The sequence below is a fragment of the Lotus japonicus genome, chromosome 5 (genome assembly GCF_012489685.1).
Source record: "Lotus japonicus ecotype B-129 chromosome 5, LjGifu_v1.2".
NCBI lineage: Eukaryota > Viridiplantae > Streptophyta > Magnoliopsida > Fabales > Fabaceae > Lotus > Lotus japonicus.
Window position 1 is genome coordinate 66,785,010 of NC_080045.1, and position 19,766 is coordinate 66,804,775.

At 36.9% G+C, this 19,766-nt stretch overlaps 2 protein-coding genes across 2 annotated transcripts; both read left to right on the top strand.

Moving 5' to 3' along the window:
• The first annotated feature begins 221 nt into the window (after positions 1 to 221).
• On the top strand, positions 222 to 13,945 carry LOC130721363 (lysine-specific demethylase JMJ29-like). Its single transcript, XM_057572151.1, has 13 exons — positions 222 to 1,815; positions 1,914 to 2,029; positions 2,337 to 2,436; positions 2,521 to 2,659; positions 3,223 to 3,283; positions 3,364 to 4,126; positions 5,365 to 5,694; positions 6,141 to 6,533; positions 7,187 to 7,259; positions 7,368 to 7,453; positions 9,308 to 9,427; positions 13,278 to 13,336; positions 13,587 to 13,945. Exons 1-13 carry the CDS (start codon positions 481 to 483, stop codon positions 13,612 to 13,614), a joined length of 3,603 nt encoding a protein of 1,200 aa, XP_057428134.1. The 5' UTR covers positions 222 to 480; the 3' UTR covers positions 13,615 to 13,945.
• Positions 13,946 to 15,015: 1,070 nt separating this feature from the next.
• LOC130718448 (CAX-interacting protein 4) lies at positions 15,016 to 17,125 on the top strand. The gene is made up of 2 exons (XM_057569041.1): positions 15,016 to 15,223; positions 15,940 to 17,125. Exon 2 carries the CDS (start codon positions 15,967 to 15,969, stop codon positions 16,945 to 16,947), a length of 981 nt encoding a protein of 326 aa, XP_057425024.1. The 5' UTR covers positions 15,016 to 15,223; positions 15,940 to 15,966; the 3' UTR covers positions 16,948 to 17,125.
• The last annotated feature ends 2,641 nt before the right edge of the window (positions 17,126 to 19,766 follow it).

Consider the following 19,766-nt stretch of genomic DNA (forward strand, 5'->3'; position numbering starts at 1 on the left):
TGCATTGCTGGATTATAAAGACTCTAATCACATATGAGAACAATTGTTTTCCTTTTTTTAATAATAAAAATAAAAAAGGTAAATTAAATCACCTAAAAATTGTGAGCAATAATGAAATATATTAACCCAAGTGTGTGATTTTTTAATTTCTATGGATTAGAATTAATTAGGGTAATCTTTCCCCAAATTTAGTGTTGGCGGTAGATTTGAAAACCTTCCCTCTTCTTCCGTTTATTATTTATTTTCCCCAAAACCTTGTACTTGTTCGTGTTCTGTGATGTGTGGAGTGGTTTCGTAACATAACCATAACCTAGGTTTGTGTTTAAAACCAAATCCAAATGTTGCAGTTCAGTTAACTAGGGTTCGCTTCAACATTCCATTCTCCTGATTCAGATTCTCGTTTCATATTCCCCTGTTTTCTGCGAACTTGTTCACAAACAAACAAACAATCCCTTGTTTCTTTGTCTTCGAACTTTCCACATGGCGCCGCGTGGAAGGCCGAAGCGGCAACCAACACATGTTCCGGCTGAGAATGTTGGTGGGGTAGCAGATTCTTCTGTTCCAGAGGAAGAGATGAAGGAAAAAATTGATGGGTCGGTGGTGGTTGACAAGGAGGAACAACCCGTTTCAAATCATGACTTGGGTGTTCATGGGGGTGCTGGTGCTAAGAAAGTGAAGTTTGCAGAGGGTGTTGAGTTTTTGAATGGGGAAGGTTCTGGTAAAGATGGTGGTGTTGAAGAAGCAGGTCCTTCTTCTGCTCCTGTTGAAGTTGGTGAGAAAAAGAGGCGTGGCAGAAAGCCTAAAGTGAAACAACCCATTTCAAATCAAGACTTGGGTGTTGATGGTGGTGCTAAAGAAGTGAGCTCTGTAGAGGGAGTTGAGTTTTTGAACGGTGAAGGTTCAGGTAAAGATGGTGGTGGTGGAGAAGGAGGTCCTTCTTCTGTTTCTGTTAAGGTTGTTGTGGGAAAGAAGCGTGGCAGAAAGCCTAAAGGGAAAAGGGTGGCCAGGAAGAAGGTGGATGGGGGTGTTATGGAGCAGAGGGGGAGTAACAAGAAGGAACAACCCATTTCAAATCAAGACTTGGGTGTTGATGGAGGTGCTAAGAAAGTCAGCTTTGTAGAGGGTGTTGAGTTTTTGAACGGTGAAGGTTCGGGTAAAGATGATGGTGGTGTGGGAGAAGGAGGTCCTTTTTCTGCTTCTGTTCAAGATGGTGAGAAAAAGAGGCGTGGCAGAAAGCCTAAAGTGGAAAGGGAGGCCTTGAAGGTGGATGGGGGTGTTATGGAGCAGAGGGGGAGTAACAAGGAGGAACAACCCATTTCAAATCAAGACTTGGGTGTTGATGGAGGTGCTAAGAAAGTGAGCTTTGTAGAGGGTGTTGAGTTTTTGAACGGTGAAGGTTCGGGTAAAGATGATGGTGGTGTGGGAGAAGGAGGTCCTTCTTCTGATTCTGTTCAAGATGGTGAGAAAAAGAGGCGTGGCAGAAAGCCTAAAGTGGAAAGGGAGGCCATGGAGAAGGTGGATGGGGGTGTTACAGTCCTTATGGAGCAGAGGCGTAGTAGCAGACAAAAGAGGAAGATCTTTGTGATGGATTATATCGACGAGGAAGAAGATGTTGAGGGCAGAAAAATGAAGAAACGAGGTCGGAAGAAAGAAGCGAAGGCCATTTACGAAGTTGGGTCTAGTTCTAAGGTAAGTGGAGGAAATAAGAGAGGTCCTAAGCCGCGCAAAGCTGCAGTTAGTGAGGGAAAGGTTGAATCTAATGGGAGTGAAGTCAACAAACAGGAGTTGCCAAAAATCAACAAGTTTGATCCTAAGGTGACGCCATCTCTCTGCTAATTCATTGTTTATGGATGTGAATATGATACAGGTTGTAATGTGGTCATGTAATCATGTTACTGTTTTTCAATCAACAGTGGATTGAAGAGGAGTCCTTAATGTGCCATCAATGTCAAAGAAATGATAAAGGCCGGGTTGTGAGGTGCAAGAATTGTAAACGGAAAAGATTTTGCATTCCCTGTTTGAAGCAATGGTATGTATAGCTTTGCCTCTCTTTCACTTTGTTTGTTTTTCTACGGTGCATGTCAGCTATCTTGTTATTGAACACGGCTTGTTCAGTTGGGTGACAATTGTTGTGAGATCTAAATTATAAGGGGATTTTATGAGATTAATATGCTGCAATCAGTCTGCTACTGTTTCTTAGTATATAATAGGATCTCAGTCATAATTTAGAGAAATAATTGCAAGATATTTGTGCTGAAATTTATTACATAGATTACAAGTTTGGATGATCTAGATCACTGTTGTCAGTCCTTAAAAATTTCGTTGGTCTTGTTAAGGTACCCTAACTGGAACGAGGATGATATTGCTAAGGCATGTCCTGTGTGCCAAGGTAATTGCAACTGCAAAGCTTGCATGCGTTCTGGTAATCTTCTTGAAGTAAGTTCTCCCTCCTTTCTAGATTAACCAATCCTATGATTTTCTGAACTGTAAATATTAATGAGACCATTTGGTTTACAATAGAAAGTGAAGGATGAAGGAGCAACCAATGAAGGCAATAAGGTGGAGCTCAATAAGTATCTGCTGAAGCATCTTCTTCCGTATTTAAGACAGTTGGATGAAGAACAAAAGATGGAGAAGGAGATAGAAGCTAATAGACAAGGTATCTGAACCTTGATTTGTCTCATAGGATCTTACTACTGCATGGGTCTATGTTGCTCTGTAAATAAGTGAAAATGATGCTGATGCATAATTTTATTTGATTCGCGCATCTGCGTTCCAGTACTCATTATGCTACAGATTAGAGAAATAATTGTTTTTAAGTGATGGCCATGAGTCTCTTTTCATCCTGAACGATGACTGCAAAAGTGAAACAACTGCCTGTTTTAAAAGCTTTGATAACCTATTGGCTTTTTAACAGCATGACTGTTGCAGCGCATTTCTTCTTGTCTTTGTTTTCTTATTAATGTGGTTTTCTCTGCAAATGATTTGTGGTTTTTGACTTTTGATTCTTTATTTTAGAAAATTAATGCTCGCTCTATCTCTCTATCCCCCTCCTCCCTCTCTCCCTCTTGTTGGGTTTTGGATTACTTACCTACTTGCTATCCGTCTTTATACTACTTTTATTGCATGCACTGTTGCAGCATAGGTTGAGTTTGTATCTCATTCAGTTTCAGTTCCACATATTTTTCACGGTTTAATTTACGATTGGGGTGTGCACTACAGGGCTCTCACTCTCAGAGCTGAAAATAGAAGATGCAGATATCGCTAATGAGCGCGTGTACTGGTTGGTGGAATTGTCTGTTTTCTTTTTGTTTTTTTAGTATCCTTATGCTATTTAGTTGTTGACTTAACATTCTTTTGTAGTGACAACTGCAAAACATCAATATTTGATTACCACAGAAGCTGTACAAAATGCTCGTTTGACCTTTGTCTTATCTGCTGCCGTGAGCTACGCAGTGGGCAACTTCTTGGTGGTGCAGATCCAGTTCAGCTGGAGTTTGTCTTCCGTGGTCGTGGTTATTTGCATGGTAAAAAAGAGGATAAAGAGGTAACTCAAAATATATCACTTACAGACGCGGTTCAATGGTCAAGATCTGAGTGGCATGCTCACAGTGATGGTAGCATTCCCTGTCCAAAAGCCAATCATGAGAGTAACCATGGTTTTCTTGAGCTGAGAAGCATATGTTCTCGTCCTGGCTTATCAAAAAAAAAGAAATGTTCTCATCCTTATTCCATCTCTGAGTTAGTATGTAAAGCTGAAGAACTTGCAAAAGCATATAAGGTTCAAGATGATGGGGATACTCTTGATAACTGCTGTTCTTGCTTGAAGCTTGATAGAAACACAGATGGTGAATCTATTTATATGAGGAAGGCAGCTTCTCGTGAAGATTCCAGTGACAACTGTTTATACTGTCCTAGCGCTGTTGACCTACAGCATGAGGACTTTAGACATTTTCAATTGCATTGGAGCAAAGGCGAGCCTGTAATTGTTAGCAATGTTCTTGAACATGCATCTGGTTTAAGCTGGGAGCCTCTTGTCATGTGGCGTGCATTCCGTCAGATGTTTAAGACCAAGCACGATAGACATTTGGATGTGAAGGCAATTGATTGTTTAGATTGGTGTGAGGTTTGTTCAATTTTTCATCTTGAACTTGGAGGGATTTTTCTGAAAATTCTGTGTTCACTTTCATTCTCATGAAGCTTGTTTCTGTTTTGAAGTTTTTTTTAGTTGAACTACTTTGCTTGAAAGTGGCATTTAGGTAATAAATTAATTAAGTTTTTGCAATTTTACATTGTGAATTTTCCTACATGTTTTCCAAATTCAATAATTGTCTGGTTTGAGAGAAGTTTTTATGCAATTGATGGTGTCGATACTCAACTCCATAGTAGACCAGGACTGGAAGTTCTAGAAATTTGAGTGTAATGAAGATATTACAAGTTTTGGTGGTGACTAGTTACTTTTGAGGGTAAATGCGCATCGGGGGAGTCAAACCATGGACCTGATTGAAAGGAACAGTTGATATGATAGGTTGAGAAATAGAAAGAAAGAAAGAAGAAAGAGGAAACAGAGAGAAGATAGAAATCCGAGGAAGAAGACTAACATTGTATCTTTCATGCATACCATCTGCAAAGCCTTAAGGTTGTTTATATTGAATTAGAGTAACTAACAAGAACCCCTAACTGACTCTGTTATGGAAACACATGTGGATCATGATAGTCCCCCTATAAGAAATAGTTTCCTGATGTTATGCTATCTGCTGTATGGAGAGATACCATTTTTTAGTTGAAGTTCTACTAGTCAACAGCAACAACACATTAAGTTAGAAGTCATTTTTGTGAATTTAGTTGGTTTGTGTCAGACACAAACTTTCAATCCTTGGTGCTTGTTATATGCTGTCTCTCCCAATGTTGTCAACGAGTAGTGATATTGTGTAATATTATAATATACTGCTGCTGCTGTTATTATTATTATTATTATTATTATTATTATTATTATTATTATTTTATAATTGTTGTCTAACTCTTAGTTCTGGGTTTCACTTGATATCTATTAAGCTTATCCTTCAACATTATCTCAATTTCTGGCTGCCTGTTTTGCTTTTTTAGCTTCCTCTATCCAGATTCTGTTTTTCTATTGGTATATTTGCTGCTTTATTAGGCATACTCTCAGTATGTTGCTGATGTTGATAAAAATAGTGATGTTTATGCTTTCTGGTTGAAAATAGTATCAGTTCACTGTTTCTCTTTAATATCTTTGTGCTATTTTCTACTATTGCTTTATTCTTTTTACTTGACATGTCCATTTGGTTGCTGGTGATTTCTGTTTTTTTTTTTTTAAATATTTGAGTTGTTGATTTATTGCAGGGAGAGATTAATATCCACCAGTTCTTTACTGGGTATACAAATGGTCGTGATGATTGGCTCGATTGGCCTCAGATATTGAAATTAAAAGATTGGCCACCTTCTAATTTATTTGAGGAACGTTTACCTCGTCACTGTGCTGAATTCATATCTTCCTTACCCTTTAAAGAATATACGAATCCATACAAAGGTGCTCTTAACCTGGCTGTGAAGTTGCCCAAGGGTTGTATAAAGCCAGACATGGGTCCAAAGACATATATTGCCTATGGATTTGCTCAGGAGCTTGGGCGTGGTGATTCTGTGACTAAGCTTCATTGTGATATGTCTGATGCTGTATGCTTCCATTCCTTATTATTATTTTTTGTTGTTAATTTTTAAAGATAGTATCATACTGGAAAGTGCATACTGTATAGTTTGTAGGATGTATAATTTGTATTTTGTGTTAGCTATGACAGATATATGTTCTTTAATTATGAAACAATTGGGTTTTCATGCCTATGTGTTATTTTTGTTCAGTGATTGCCCTGGGTGTTTTAGTAATTGATAATTCCTTAAAGTAGTTTTTCTCATTGTGGTACTGTCACTTAATTTCAAGGTCTTGAAATGTATGATATCTTTTGACTAGAAAAAGTGTCAATCAGCATATACTTCCATCAATTGCATGGCTTTTCGCGATCTAATATTTTTGAGTGCTTTGAACTTATTGCTTTGTGTGGGCCCGAGTGTGACTCTTATATGAGGAACATACATGATATTTTTCTTTTATCTTCCTTTTATAGGTAAATGTGTTGACGCATGTTGCTGAAGTTCAATTGAAACCTAATAACATCACTGCTATTGCTAAGCTGATGCGAAGCCACCTCGAGCAAGACAAAAAGGAGCTACTTACAGATAGTCAGGATGGAGAAACTAATGTTGACACGCCTGATAATTCATCCTCTACCATAAATCCCCCATACGAGCAAAATAATGTCGTAGTCTTGGAAAATAAAGGTGAACTATTTGATGGGAAAGTGACAATGAAAGACGAAAATGGTATAATGGTTGCTGGGGATGCTTTAGGAGGCGCTCTTTGGGATATTTTTAGGAGACAGGATGTACCTAAGTTGCAGGAGTACTTAAAAAAGCATTTCAGAGAGTTCAGGCATGTCCACTGCAGTCCTTTAACGAAGGTAAATTAGTAATATCATTTTCCTTTATATATTTGGATGCTCCTTGTTAACTTAAGTCATTAATAAGGCTTCGTTCCTACTGAGTGGTTTTACTTGTCGGAGCCTGTCTATAAGTTTCCTTGTATTTGTAGTGTTTAGAGGTTAATAATTTGATATTCATCCCAACTTTCATGTGATAAAAAAGGCATTGTTAAATATATGTTAAAGGATTTGACAGAGGATGAAGCTGGTAGTAAATATCAGACAGACTAGTTAATTATGAAGATGGAAAAATGATTTCGGTTTGACCAATTGTATGTCTCATCATGAGCAAGGAGATATATTGATGTCATTAGCCATTTTGAAAAAAAATCAAATATTGTTTGTGGCTAGTTTGTCATGTATGGCCCTTTCATTAAGGTGACAATAGATGCTTCCATTCAATAATCAAAGTGTAGGGAACTGCATTATTGATGTAATCACCAGTCCAAAACAAATCATTGCTTTATTAAATAAATACAATTTTTTTCTTTGGTATCACAGTTGTGAAGTTTGTTTGGGAGTCCAAGTCAATAACTACAGCTTGTTGAAATTTTTCTGTTCAATAGTTGCCCACTCATTTTGCATCTATGTTTTTACTTTTTATCTGAATGGCATATCCTTTGGTGATGTAGGTTGTTCATCCCATCCATGATCAGACCTTTTATTTGACTATGGAGCATAAGAGGAAGCTTAAGGAGGAGTATGGTTAGTAAATTTTTTCTTTCTTTCTATATTTCCTACTTTGTTTGGGGGATCTGTCATTGGATTGACTGACCTGTACCTTCTTATCTATTGTTTTATAATATCTTGTAGGAATTGAGCCGTGGACTTTTGTACAGAAGCTAGGCGATGCTGTTTTTATTCCAGCTGGTTGTCCTCACCAAGTTAGAAACCTGAAGGTAAATTTAACGTGCATTGTGAATTGATTTCATCTTTAGTGAGGGAGTGTTGTTTCCTCGTTTGCTGAGTAAGTGCAGGAGAACACTGTGTTCTGTTTTATTAGGTATGTGGATTCTGATATACAACGATAGTATCTTGGTTCAATATCTTAAAGTCCGTATATATAGTTCTGCACCCATTGAATCATCTTGTTATTATTTTCGAACTTGTTTTTGACCTAACTCTTAAGAAGGGGTGGATGTCAGCTCCAGATTATGTAAAAAGGATTAAGACCATTGTAATATCGTTTGGAGATCCTGTGGCATAACATGACCTCCTTGAGGCCATTTGTGATGGACTTCCAGAAGCATTGATGACATAGGTGTTCAATATCTAAGGCTGAAGCAATGGTCATTGCTCACGAAGCTTGATTTCATTTGAGCTCATCAAGAAGAAGAATTTAGGTGATTCAGTGATTTTTGTGAATGTAGCACAACTCCACATGTCTTCTACAACATTGCATCCTTTTGCATAGTGTGTTTCAGATTACCCTTCACCGTATTGCGCATGTCTTCTGTCCCGACCGATATTGATGTGTCAGAGGATGTGGTAGTTGCTCTTGTGTTAGATATGTTCGCGGATTTGTCATGAGGCGTCAATTTGTTACTATCGCCATGGTGTTTGGCCCCCCTCTTCATGGTTCTCCTACTCCTTGCTGTCGGCACGTCTTGCACAAGTGCCATATTTTGGATGTCCTTCTACTGTGTCTTACCAGCAAATTGGGCATCTTCCTCAACCTTGCCCAAATTTTTGGGTTTTTCTCCAAGCCATAAGGGTTATAAGTGCTTAGACACATCTTGTCATATTTTTGGGCTATTCTTCAAAGAGTTTTGTTTTTCTTACTCTAAAATTTTCCCTCTACTTCCAGCAACCATACCTCTTGTTCATCCATCATCCTTACCTTTACGTGTGACCAACAATACTAATATTTGCCTTGCTAATTTCCTTACTATTCAAGTCGCTGATACACACCCTATACAGCCTGCTGAATCAGCTTACACACTTCATATATAGACTGTTGAATCAGCTTCCACGCTTCAATCTCTGATGACGGCAGTCCGTCTCAGTCTCTGTTTCTTTCTTGGCCCAAATCTCCTTTCATGATGGTTCAGTATGCAAACATTGGTACATACAACATTGAACCTGAATTTGCATCCTTGCTCCCACTGCTGCGAAAATCTGTGGCTCCATTCCTATCTCATTGGACTGTGTTGCTTTTCAATCTCAATGGATCTGTTGTGACGGCCTAAGTACTATGTCTATCACAAGCTATTGTTATATGCAAAGACAAAACACATGGGGATTGAGTCATTTTACTGCTACTATGAATATGTTGACATCCTCATCAAACCAGCCTCATTGCTGTGCTTTCTTGCTCTAAGAGACAAACTAAGTGTGATTTATAAGTCCTCACTTAATCACTCAGCTTAAGTTTTAGGGAAGAATATTAGGATATGTACTCAAGTTTGTGTAACTGTATGATGTGTCTAATTACTGAGTGCATTAATGATTGTTTGAATTGTGCAAATGAGTGTTTGAGCTGTGTGCAGCTTATATAGCGTGCAAGCATAAATGTCATCAATAGAAGTTTGTGTGTAGGTCCCCTAACTCGTAAGGTAGTTAGGGCTTAGTCTTATATGCAGGTTCTTCAGTGTGATCTGATACAATAATAAAAACATCTCTATCTAACCAAAATCAGACTGAATTTTCTCTGATTTCACCTTGTACTTCCCATGGCGTGAATGCTTTTATTTTAAGTAATGGTTGAAATGTGCTCCATGAAAGTATCAATGATATGCATCTTCCTTTTGTAGTCATGCATTAAGGTTGCTCTTGATTTTGTGTCGCCTGAAAATGTTGGTGAGTGCTTCCGTTTAGCAGAAGAGTTTCGCACGCTTCCCATAAATCACAGGTCGACTGAGGATAAATTGGAGGTATGACACACTGCTTTATTGTTTTGTTATACAACATCTTCTGTTCACATTACTGTTCTGTTCAACTTGTTATTAGATTTGAATTATAAAAGATAGCAATTGTAGGATATGAACTAGAACTACAAGAATAATATAGATTTTGGGGCTTGCAGTAACACTAGTGGTTGGCGGTGGAATCCTGTATCACAGTCAAACTGTTGAATTGACTCTCTCTAACCATCTAGACTAGAAAGGTTATTGATAAATTTATGAATTGAACCTCTCTAACCATAGACTACAAGGTTATTAATAGATATACACCACCAATTTGATAGGTACCAGTAGCGATTGAGAAAGAAATGATTATTATTCAATTTGATAAGTACTAATAGGAATGATTTTTACTGGTTATTTGGGAGAATTTCCTGATAAGTCTAGAATCTAGGTACCTTACCATTTCCTCTCGTTAAGTCTCTCCTAACTCTTTAGTATCTGAATGGCTCATAAACTAACTAACCACATGATTACCCTAACTAACTAACTAAAGTAACTAAGGGTTGTTCATTTGTGACTAACAATGGTCTATCATATGAGAAATAAGGGGGTTTAGACAACTGTGGGCTTGGGCTTGCTAGGTAGAGGTTGAGAGTTATTTGGGTGGGCCTAGAGCTGTCAATATGGGTTCCAACCCACGGGTCAGCTCGACGGGTTGGCTAAATGAGCCGGGTTGGGTTGGTTAAATTCCAGCTCGAAAAGAACTTGAGTTAGTGCAACCCGGCTCGTTTAACCCACGGGTTAAACGGCCCAACCCGCGGGTCAAGTGAGCCAACCCGTCGGGTTAGAGTTATTTTTTATTAAAAAAATTATTTTATTTGTCTTTAAATCTAGGTTAGTTTTATGGATTATTTTTAGATAAAAAAATAGAAATTTTCATTTCTTTAAATTTGAGTCGAGTTTTTGTGTTTTATTTATTGTTATTATATTAGTTATCTCATTTTAAATGTGACAGTAAAATAATTGTGTTCTTAAATCCTGTAAACTAAATTCTTTTTCTATATTTCAAATGTGAGATAAAAATAATTGCGTTGATAAACCTCTTTCTTATGTGTTCATACCAATTTCCGTAAGTATTTTTTTGAAATTATTTTTTTATAACATTTTAAACATTTTCTAATCCAATTTCTCTATTTTTATATTAATTTCACTCAACCCGCGAGCCAGCCCGCCAACCCGCGAGCTCGTAACGAGCCGGGTTGAGTTCATATTTTCCTGACTCGTTATGACCTCGGGTTGACACAACCCAACCCGTTTTCAACCCAACCCATACGGGCTGACCCATATGGGCCGGGATGGCCCATATTGACACCTCTACTGGGCCTTAATTAAGAGGTGAATGTATTAGTTTTTATGAAGTTAAACTATTAGACAATTGTCAGTTTGTGAGATTACCTATAACAGATTGAAGAGCTGTTAGGAAGTTTCATTCTGGAAATTGGATCAGGTGGTTGAGAGAACTAGCTTTTTGAATCCTAGCAATTGTAAACACTCATCTTTTTTCATTCAATAATATGCTCTTAGTTCTATTCTATCTCTTTGTTCTTCTTTATATGACCCAACTTCTATCAACTAGTATCAAAGCCCCAATCTTGGAGATTGTGGATTTTTTAATAGAAGATTACACTCATGGTTAGCAAGATTGAATTGATGGTGAGGAATTGGGCCTTTTACAAAGAAAGGCATGCAATCTTAATTAAAAAGCTTGAGGATATGACAGGCTTAGCTCAAGACGTACAAAAGATTTTAAGAAAGATGGTATCAAGAAGCAAAGGTTTTCTAGTGAAAGTTCACAAGAACTGAGCCAGACGAAGAGAGCATTGACCGTAAATTCAGCGTATAAGCGGATGAAGCTTGAAATTTCTATTTTCGAGGGTGGAGATGATGTGTATGGTGGGTGCATAAATTCCTATTTTGATTGAGTGCAATGACGTCTTGTGATTTATACAGCTGACCTCACTTAGTGGAATAAGGCTTTTGGTGTAGTTGTTCGGGAGCCATTGCGGCGGAGAAGATGGAAGCAGATATGATTGCTTTGGATGGGTTTGCTCTATAAGTGTCTTGCAATCCTGATCCACTTTGGGATATGTTTAGGGCAACCATTGTAGAAAGGTTTCAACCTACTTGTATTCATGTTTCTTTTTCAGCTTTATTAAGGTTGAAACCAATTTAATTGGCGGAGTATGTGGAAAAATTTGAAGAGCATGCTACTGTAATTAGACGGTTGGATGAAGAGTAGGTAATAATTTTTTTTTCTAAATGGATTGAAGGAGGATATAGAAGCTGAATTAAGGTTGTATAAACCGTCTACACTAGTTGCAATGATGAAGAAATCACGGTAAATTGAGAAAAAAATAACTGCCAGAAAAAATATAGCTCGACCCATGTTTGTAAGAGGTAGCAATACCAACTTATGTTTTTAGGTGAAGTGGAGATACGAAGCGATGAAAATGATGTTGTGGAGGCTCATCGTCAATGCAAAGTATAGTAGGTTTGACGACTAGGTTTTTCAAGGCTTGGGGCACTATCAAGGAATGGAAAGTGGTGGGTGGTGGAGCATCTCACAACTTTATTTCATTGGATTTGGTACAACAATGACAATTACCACTATCTAAATTATCTTAGTTTGTTGAAGTTGGAAATGGGCATAAAGTTAAGTGTCAACTTGTATGCAAGGGAGTGGTGTTATTAGTTCAAAGGGCAGCCTGGTGCATCAAAGCTCCCGCTTTGCACAGCCCCCGAGGCATCAAAGCTCCCGCAAAGCTCAGCCCGGTGCATTAAAGCTCCCGCAATTTGCAAGTCTGAGGAAGTGTCTAACTACTTTTTTTTTATAAGCAAGTGTCCAACCACTTGGTTTATTGTACGCAGCCTTACCCTGTGTTTTACTCAAGAGGCTGTTTCTGTGGAAGTGGTGTTATTGGTTCAAGGACTGAAAATTGAACAAGTTTTTTCATGTTTGTTTTGGGTGGAGCTGATTTTGTTCTACGGTTGGAATGTTTGGCTTCTCTTGGTCAAATCAGTGCAAACTTTGGTAATCTTACCATGAAGATTGTAGCGGTCAGATAGAAAAAGTGGTTGAAAGGTGAAGCTGAGTTAACTAAAGCTTTTACTTCTTTGTAGCCTATGAGTAAGGTCTTTAATCCTTGTGAGGATATGTAAGTACTTCTGAGACTCTTTTTGTTGCTGATCTCTTATGAAGCTCTAATAGAGTCACATATTTAATACTCCCTCTGTTCCAAAATATATGTTTTAGGTTGTGAATATTGTTTAAGAGTTCATTAATTGATAAATATTTTGATTGAAATATCCCTATTTAAAGTTGTTTATATTAAGGAGAGAGAAATGTTATTATTGGTTAAGTGGATAATGATTAATGAGTGTTGTGATAGGTGAAAATTGAAAGTGGTAATTAAGAGATATAATATTAAATGATGGTATATAAGGAAGAAAGAGGAAAAATGCATTGGTTTTGCAAAACAACTTATATTTTGGAATATAGTACAAATTCTAAAGCAACTTACATTTTGGAACGGAGGGAGTACTGGTTTTGGAATTTTAATCTTAGCTAAAAGTACAGAGGATTAATGGTATGTGTATTTAAATAATAGAGAAGATATAAATAATTAATCATTAGACCAAATTTTCCAATACACAGCTTTTATACTGGTTCTGGAATTTCTATTTTCTTAGTCTTTGTAGCCTTAATTGTCAGCAATTCCCAGTATCCAATTTAACAGGCTGTTTTGTCATGCCAATAGTCTCTTATTGTGATTTTGCGTAATTTTTTTTTTCCTGATGGTTGCTTCCTCTGAAACAGGTGAAGAAAATGACTTTGCATGCTATGATTGATGTGGTCCAAAACTTGGAGAAAGCAAGGTTAGTGATTGCCGAACTGATTTTTCTCAAACATTTATATTGTCATTCAAATTTGATTTTTCTCTATCAGAACTGATTATGAGGTTTCCCATTGGGGAACCAAATGCACTAATCTTATGAGTGCAAATCGTGAAACCACACATTGTTCACATTGCTACAAATCATTGTTGATTTATATCTTATACCCACATTTGATTTTGTTCTGAGCTGCGGGTCTAATATTTGCCTTTCTTTTATGCTTATCTTACAGGTCCAGGGAGACCAAGGTTCCATCTTAATTGTATCTGTAACAGTATGATTCCAAAAGGTCGTGCAAAATTTAGAGTTGCTTATTTACGTTTGGTGATCTTGGGTTTTATGTATTGTGTGGCGGTAAGGAAGATTCATGTTTTGTTATCTGGCACAGTACTTTTGAGACATCATATGTAACATATATGTATCACCCCTTGTATACCATTGTAGTTTTGGTACTTCTGAATGCATAGATGATGAAATTCTATGTTTCAATGTGTTTGCAAAATATGGCATTGCAGCCATTGCTGATTTGTGTCATGTTTTTTTGTTGACATTTTCCACCAAGTAAGAGAATGATATTATAATACTGTGCCACGTCTAGAGCATCATAATGAAATAGAAACACTTGAATCCTGTTTGTTTTGTTGTTATCGGGCAATAATCCTGTGTACTTTTTATACTATAAAAAATGTCCCGAAATTAAATTATAAATCGGCAAAAAATATGTATTATATATTTTAGGGAGTTTAATTTCTATGCATTAAGTGTGTAAATTTTTTTTACACCATCAACCAATCAAATTTAGGATGTGAGAAAATCTCTATTTTTATTAAATTTCATTGATTAATGTGACACATCTTTGAAATCTGATTGGTAGACGATGAATTTTTTTTTACACCGTCGGTGCATCATCATTTTTCTCAATTTTATAATTTTCTTTAAAACATGGTTGATTATCATGGTTTTGACAATATGGCATGAATTGATTTTTTTTCTTAAATTGAAAATACATTAATTAAAAGAAAAAATGCAACAAATCTAATAGATTGACATTCACAAGAAGAACTATAGTCTAAGAAACTCTTCCACCCAAAATGAATTAGAAAGCCCAAGTGCATTGCCGACCTCATACTCCACTATAGATACGCTGCCTCTGCAAGTAACATCGATAGAATAGCGAACGAGTATTAGGTTGCAGGCGCCATCACCTCGTCGTTTGCATCCTGCGCCACCATGCCCACGCTAGCAACATTGCTATCTGGAAAAGAAGCATCAATATTAAACTTAATAGTACCTGCCATAAGATGACGCCAAGCCGCAAGCTGCTCCAAGAGTGGCCTGAGCCCTGATGGGTTGTTACTCCTAGTAAGATCTTAAGTGATGGTTTTGAATAATATCTTAAACTCCAATATATAATTCTTGAGCTTTATGGGTGTAAACCATTTGGAAAATTGTGAAGTCTTAAAGCAATATTTTATTTTATGTCAAATGTGGATAGCAATTTTGAGATATGCAACATATGTTCATAATATAATACTCCAAAAAAAAACTAATTGGGCCCTGACAATGAAACTAATTGGGCTATACATAAACAGAAGCTAAGATTGGGCCTGAAACAACCCAATTGTCTGCTTTAAGAAGAATCGAGAAGTGACGAGATATTCAATTTCTCTTTTCCAAACGGACCCCTATAAATCCACACACCTTCATCTCTCTGATTCTTTTTCTTCTTCTTCTTCCGCAAGCATAGCGATTCAGGTTTCAGGGTTCGAAATTCTCGAAGCGTAATTGAAATCTGAGCGGTGGAAACTTGGATCTGAATTTTGCATCGAATTCCGTTGCGGTTTTCCCGATTCGATCGTTCATTCTTTGGTAAGTGCAACTCTCTCTTTTTCCTTTGAATTCTGTTATCTGTTCTATGTGTTAGACATGTCAATTGATTACGTGCTGAGAATCCGATTGAAAATAGCGTAATTCAGAATCTATGCTATTGATATGGTTATGGTGGTTTCTGTTAGGTTTTGTGTATAATCTCGTAATTCAGTGGAGAAATTAGGGTTCATCATAATTATTTGGTATGAACTTCTGTGTGAAAATTACTTACCAAATTTTATGCCAGTTGCATGCCAGAAATATTTGAGGCTATGTTCTGTTTTGGTAATTTCTCATATTGGTTTAATGTGATTTCAGTTTATCTTACAGAACTATATTACTGGAAGATTAACTATTTCAAGATTACTCTGTAATCTTTGTAGGGGTGTCGAACCCGTGCTATATTTAGTTCTGTTAAGTGTTTTTAAGAAAATATTCAAATGGCTACAGATTATCTGCTTAGAAGGCTTATACTCACATACTTGTTGTGGTAAGTTTCCCTGAGAGGCAAGCATGAAAGCTTGGAAACATGTTTGTGTTAATGTAGTTCCTTTATCTTGATTTAGTTTTAGTTTGTCACATGACTATGGTTGCATACATGGTATTTTGCTTGTAGCTTTTGTCATATTTGTCTATTTCAGTCATACCCCTGGTTTACTTGATTTTTTTTAGGGCCTTGTCTTGGTTTATAATTGGTGTCTTTTTTATTTTCTTAGGTCAGGGATTGACATTAAAGTCTCAAGATGCCAGCTACAGCAGGAAGAGTTCGCATGCCTGCGAACAATAGGGTGCACAGCAGTGCAGCCCTTCAAACCCATGGCATATGGCAGAGTGCCATTGGATATGACCCTTATGCACCCGCACCCAATACGGAAGACAAGAACAATTCTCAGAATCTGCCGAATGCAGAACCAGATGGTGAAAATGCCTATGCCAGCTTCCAAGGGCTTCTGCAGCTTGCTAGGATAACCAATACTGATGTGGATGTGTCTCGTGGGGCCTGCAAGAAGTGTGGCCGTGTTGGGCATCTTAAGTTTCAGTGCAAGAACTTAGTGAAAGTCAAAGATGATAAGGAGGAAAAGGACTTTGAAGCAATGCAGCCTCGGGGGTTAGTTGGAATGGATAAGAAGTTGATGGGAAAGGATGATAAGGTGGATAGAAGTGATGGTAAGATCTCAGATGAGGATGAGTTAGATGATAGTGAGAGTTCGGATTCTGAGATTGATTCAGAGATTGAGAGAATTATTGCTGAAAGGTCAGGGAAAAAAGTTAGCAAGAAGGTAGGCTCTCATAGAAAGAGACGGGATTCGGATGATGATGGGTCAGACAAAGATTCTGGCAAAAAGAGGAAAAAGAGAGGTAGGTCGAAGAGGAGGAGTGCTAAGAGGGAAGTTAGTGATTCAGATGACTCAAGTGAAAGGAGGAGGCGGAAGAAAAGGAGGGAACACAGGAGGAAGAGGCTCGATTCTTCTTCTTCTGATGATGATGATGAGTATACGCGTAGGCATAGAAAGAGTAGGAAGGAGAAGAGGAGAAGGAGAAGCCGTCGATCAGATTCTGATTCTGAAACATCTGATGATTCCTCCACACGACACAAGCGGAAAAGCAAGAGGGCAAAATCATCATCGAGTGACACTGATTCAAGTGGATATAATGATTCAAGGATGGGCAGGAATGTAAAGAAATCTGAAAAGAGGAGACGCCACCGTGGGGATGATGAATAGTGTGGCAAAATCTTGGCGCACTAGCTGATTCTATGGCTTTTGATGATTGTGAATTTCATGTGTCAGACACCTATATGCTTGTTTGAATATTGTTGTTTGTTTGCTTGGCTTCCGAATTCAGAGTGTCTTGATTGATTTTCACTCACTTAATATCAAATGCATGGATGGTTATCTTGTATGAGCTTGTTTTCTGATTTTTCTCTCAAATTTTCTTTCCCGTTTACTGCTTTTTGTTTTCATCTTGTTTCTTTTATTTATCTCAGTTGGCAACCAAACGCAATAGTGTGTGCTAGGATAGTGTGTTAAGAACTCAAGATTCCCGTTCAGTGTAACATGAATTTACATGTTAGCACGCTCTAAAAGAGACAAAAAGTGACTAGAACATTTTTTATGCGTTGAGATAAATTTCGTTTGCTAATCCTCAAACTCCGTTGCTCTTTTTTAGCGGATATGTGGATGGCCAAGATGAAATTTCTCTTGTATATACTTCAATAGTCAAAAATGAAAAATAATGTAGTAGCCGCAAAGACTGATATTTAACTGATGTTGTAGATTGTAGGAGATGGGACTATGCCTAGAGTGAATTTGACAACTTACTTTAGGGAATGAAATAAGCCATCATATCCACACAGTTGTGATTGTGATCATATATTTGTAATGTATTATAACTATTAATTATAGTGTTATTTTACATATAAATAATCAATCAATGATTGTGACAATTTACTTTACATTTTAAAATGACAAAGTCACGTTAGAGGAGTGAAATCCGTAAGAGAAGAGTATGCGTAAATAAGGAAAATGAAAAAAAAATATATGGCAAAGTGATTAGACAAAGTTTTCATAATAGATGTGGGATTCTTGTACCATCCAAGTATATTGAAAAATGAAAATTGAAACAAATTTTGGGATGCATTAATGAACTGTTAAATTGCAAATGGAGTTTTTCTTTCTTTCTTTTGAGCTGCTTTCACTTAATTCTCTCTCTATAGTTGAAAAGAATTTCAGACTGATAGCTGGACAATTAGTTAAAACTCACAAATTCTTAAGCATGTTGTGAATAAATATCTCAATGGTATGGCGAAATCGAAGCTAATTCGGTTTATCAACCAAATTTATATATCTTTTTGTTTTCATAAATATTCAGAGTGTTCCACCTATTTAGCACATATGAAAAGAAATGTCGACACAAAATTTCAATCTCAGTATGGCACATAACTTAGGACACTCCTGGCTGGTTGTGCTCCTCCTTTTAGCTTGGGATGCCATTTCTTGTAACTCACAAGTGTCATGTTTACAGCTCCGGAATGCAGTTATATAAAATCATAGGCTGGAAAAGAAACCCTTGATATTAACATGGTCAAAGCCAATAGTGGTTTCCAATGAGGGTTTGGGGGAAAAGATTTGATGCTGGACAATTAGAGAGTGAATAAAAATCTTCTTTTGGTGTGTGCTGTTTTACTATCTACTGGGGTTGTGTTTGTGGAATGACATGACATGCACAAAATGCTGATTTATTTGGTTAAAGACGTTGTATATATGTTATCATTGATTAGAAAAATGTATAACTTTTTCAAAAGTGAAATGAGATGTGTATTCTTATCACTGAAGGAATATGTACATTCTATTGGGATTGAGTTTTTTTTGTGTAAAAATTTCACTAACTCACGGAAACGACTTATTCCCATTCTCACTATGTTTCTGTTGCATTCCATTTCTTCCCACATTATTGAGATGTGCAAGTGCTGAAAACTGTGTAGAAATCATATTCCTAGAATATCCAGCCCAACAAGTTTTCCCTTTATAACTTGGCTATGAAGTGATGAAACAATGACTGCATTGATAAAACTAGTTGACAAGCTAATTTCAAATTTATAAGCTAGCTGAAAGCCGATAAGTTAAACATATAAATTAAAAGTTTTTGAAAAAAACTAGTTATTGAACTAGCTGAAAAAAATGAACAATAATATAACATGAAGTATTTTACTTTATTAATTACCATATATGTAACCATTTTTTCTATGCCTGCTTTACTTTCCAGTCAGAGAGCATCCTTTAGCTTTTTTTCAGCTTCTCTCCTTTGCCAAGATTTGACATCTTGTTCTTGCTTGTGATGATAAAACTAATAAATAAATAAGCAACGTGCCAACAAAAGCAGAAAACCAGATTCCCAGTGAGCTAAAGGAAATGGAGACAATGTCATATCTGTCTCACTGTCTCTACTCTCTACTTGCCAATGATGCTTATAGATTACAACCACTTGTGACATTTCCCTGCAACACTCATTCAAAAGGATAAGGAGCCAATGGTTCTAAGAAATGTACCATATTTGGGATTATATTTTTATTCAGAAGGGAAGCTAATTCTGATATCAGTTGGTGTACATAAATAAAACGTGATTTTATTAGCACTTCTTGGCAGAAGAAAATTTCAAAGTTCCAGCCAGAGAATGAGAAAGGAATCAATGAGTAAAATGTGGCAATTTAACAACAAAGTTGATGTGATAAGTTTGGTATGTTCCAAATTTCTATAGGCTGAGGTCAATCAATGATAATGAACGAATATAAGATCGCGTAGCAGTTGGTGCAGCAAGTGTATGATTGAAAACTAGCTAGGTTTCCATGTTTGGAGAAGAATTGCTTTTGAAAGAAGCTACTGAAAGTAGCTTTTGTGAAAGAAGTGGTTCTGGAAGATTTTAACCTGAAACCAAACATGTTATAACTTATAAGAGTACGTGTAAAATTCCACTATGAGAATGAAAAATCAAGCAAAAAAGAAGTTTGGAATGTTGAATGGAGAGTGTTGATGTGATGAGGAAT

Bases quoted from the DNA above. Each gene is read 5' to 3' on its own strand.
- LOC130721363 (XM_057572151.1), top strand. From the start codon at position 481: ATGGCGCCGCGTGGAAGGCCGAAGCGGCAACCAACACATGTTCCGGCT. The intron at 4,127-5,364 runs GTTTGTTCAATT...GATTTATTGCAG, and splicing joins ATTGTTTAGATTGGTGTGAG to GGAGAGATTAATATCCACCA. The intron at 7,454-9,307 runs GTAAATTTAACG...TTCCTTTTGTAG, and splicing joins ACCAAGTTAGAAACCTGAAG to TCATGCATTAAGGTTGCTCT.
- LOC130718448 (XM_057569041.1), top strand. From the start codon at position 15,967: ATGCCAGCTACAGCAGGAAGAGTTCGCATGCCTGCGAACAATAGGGTG.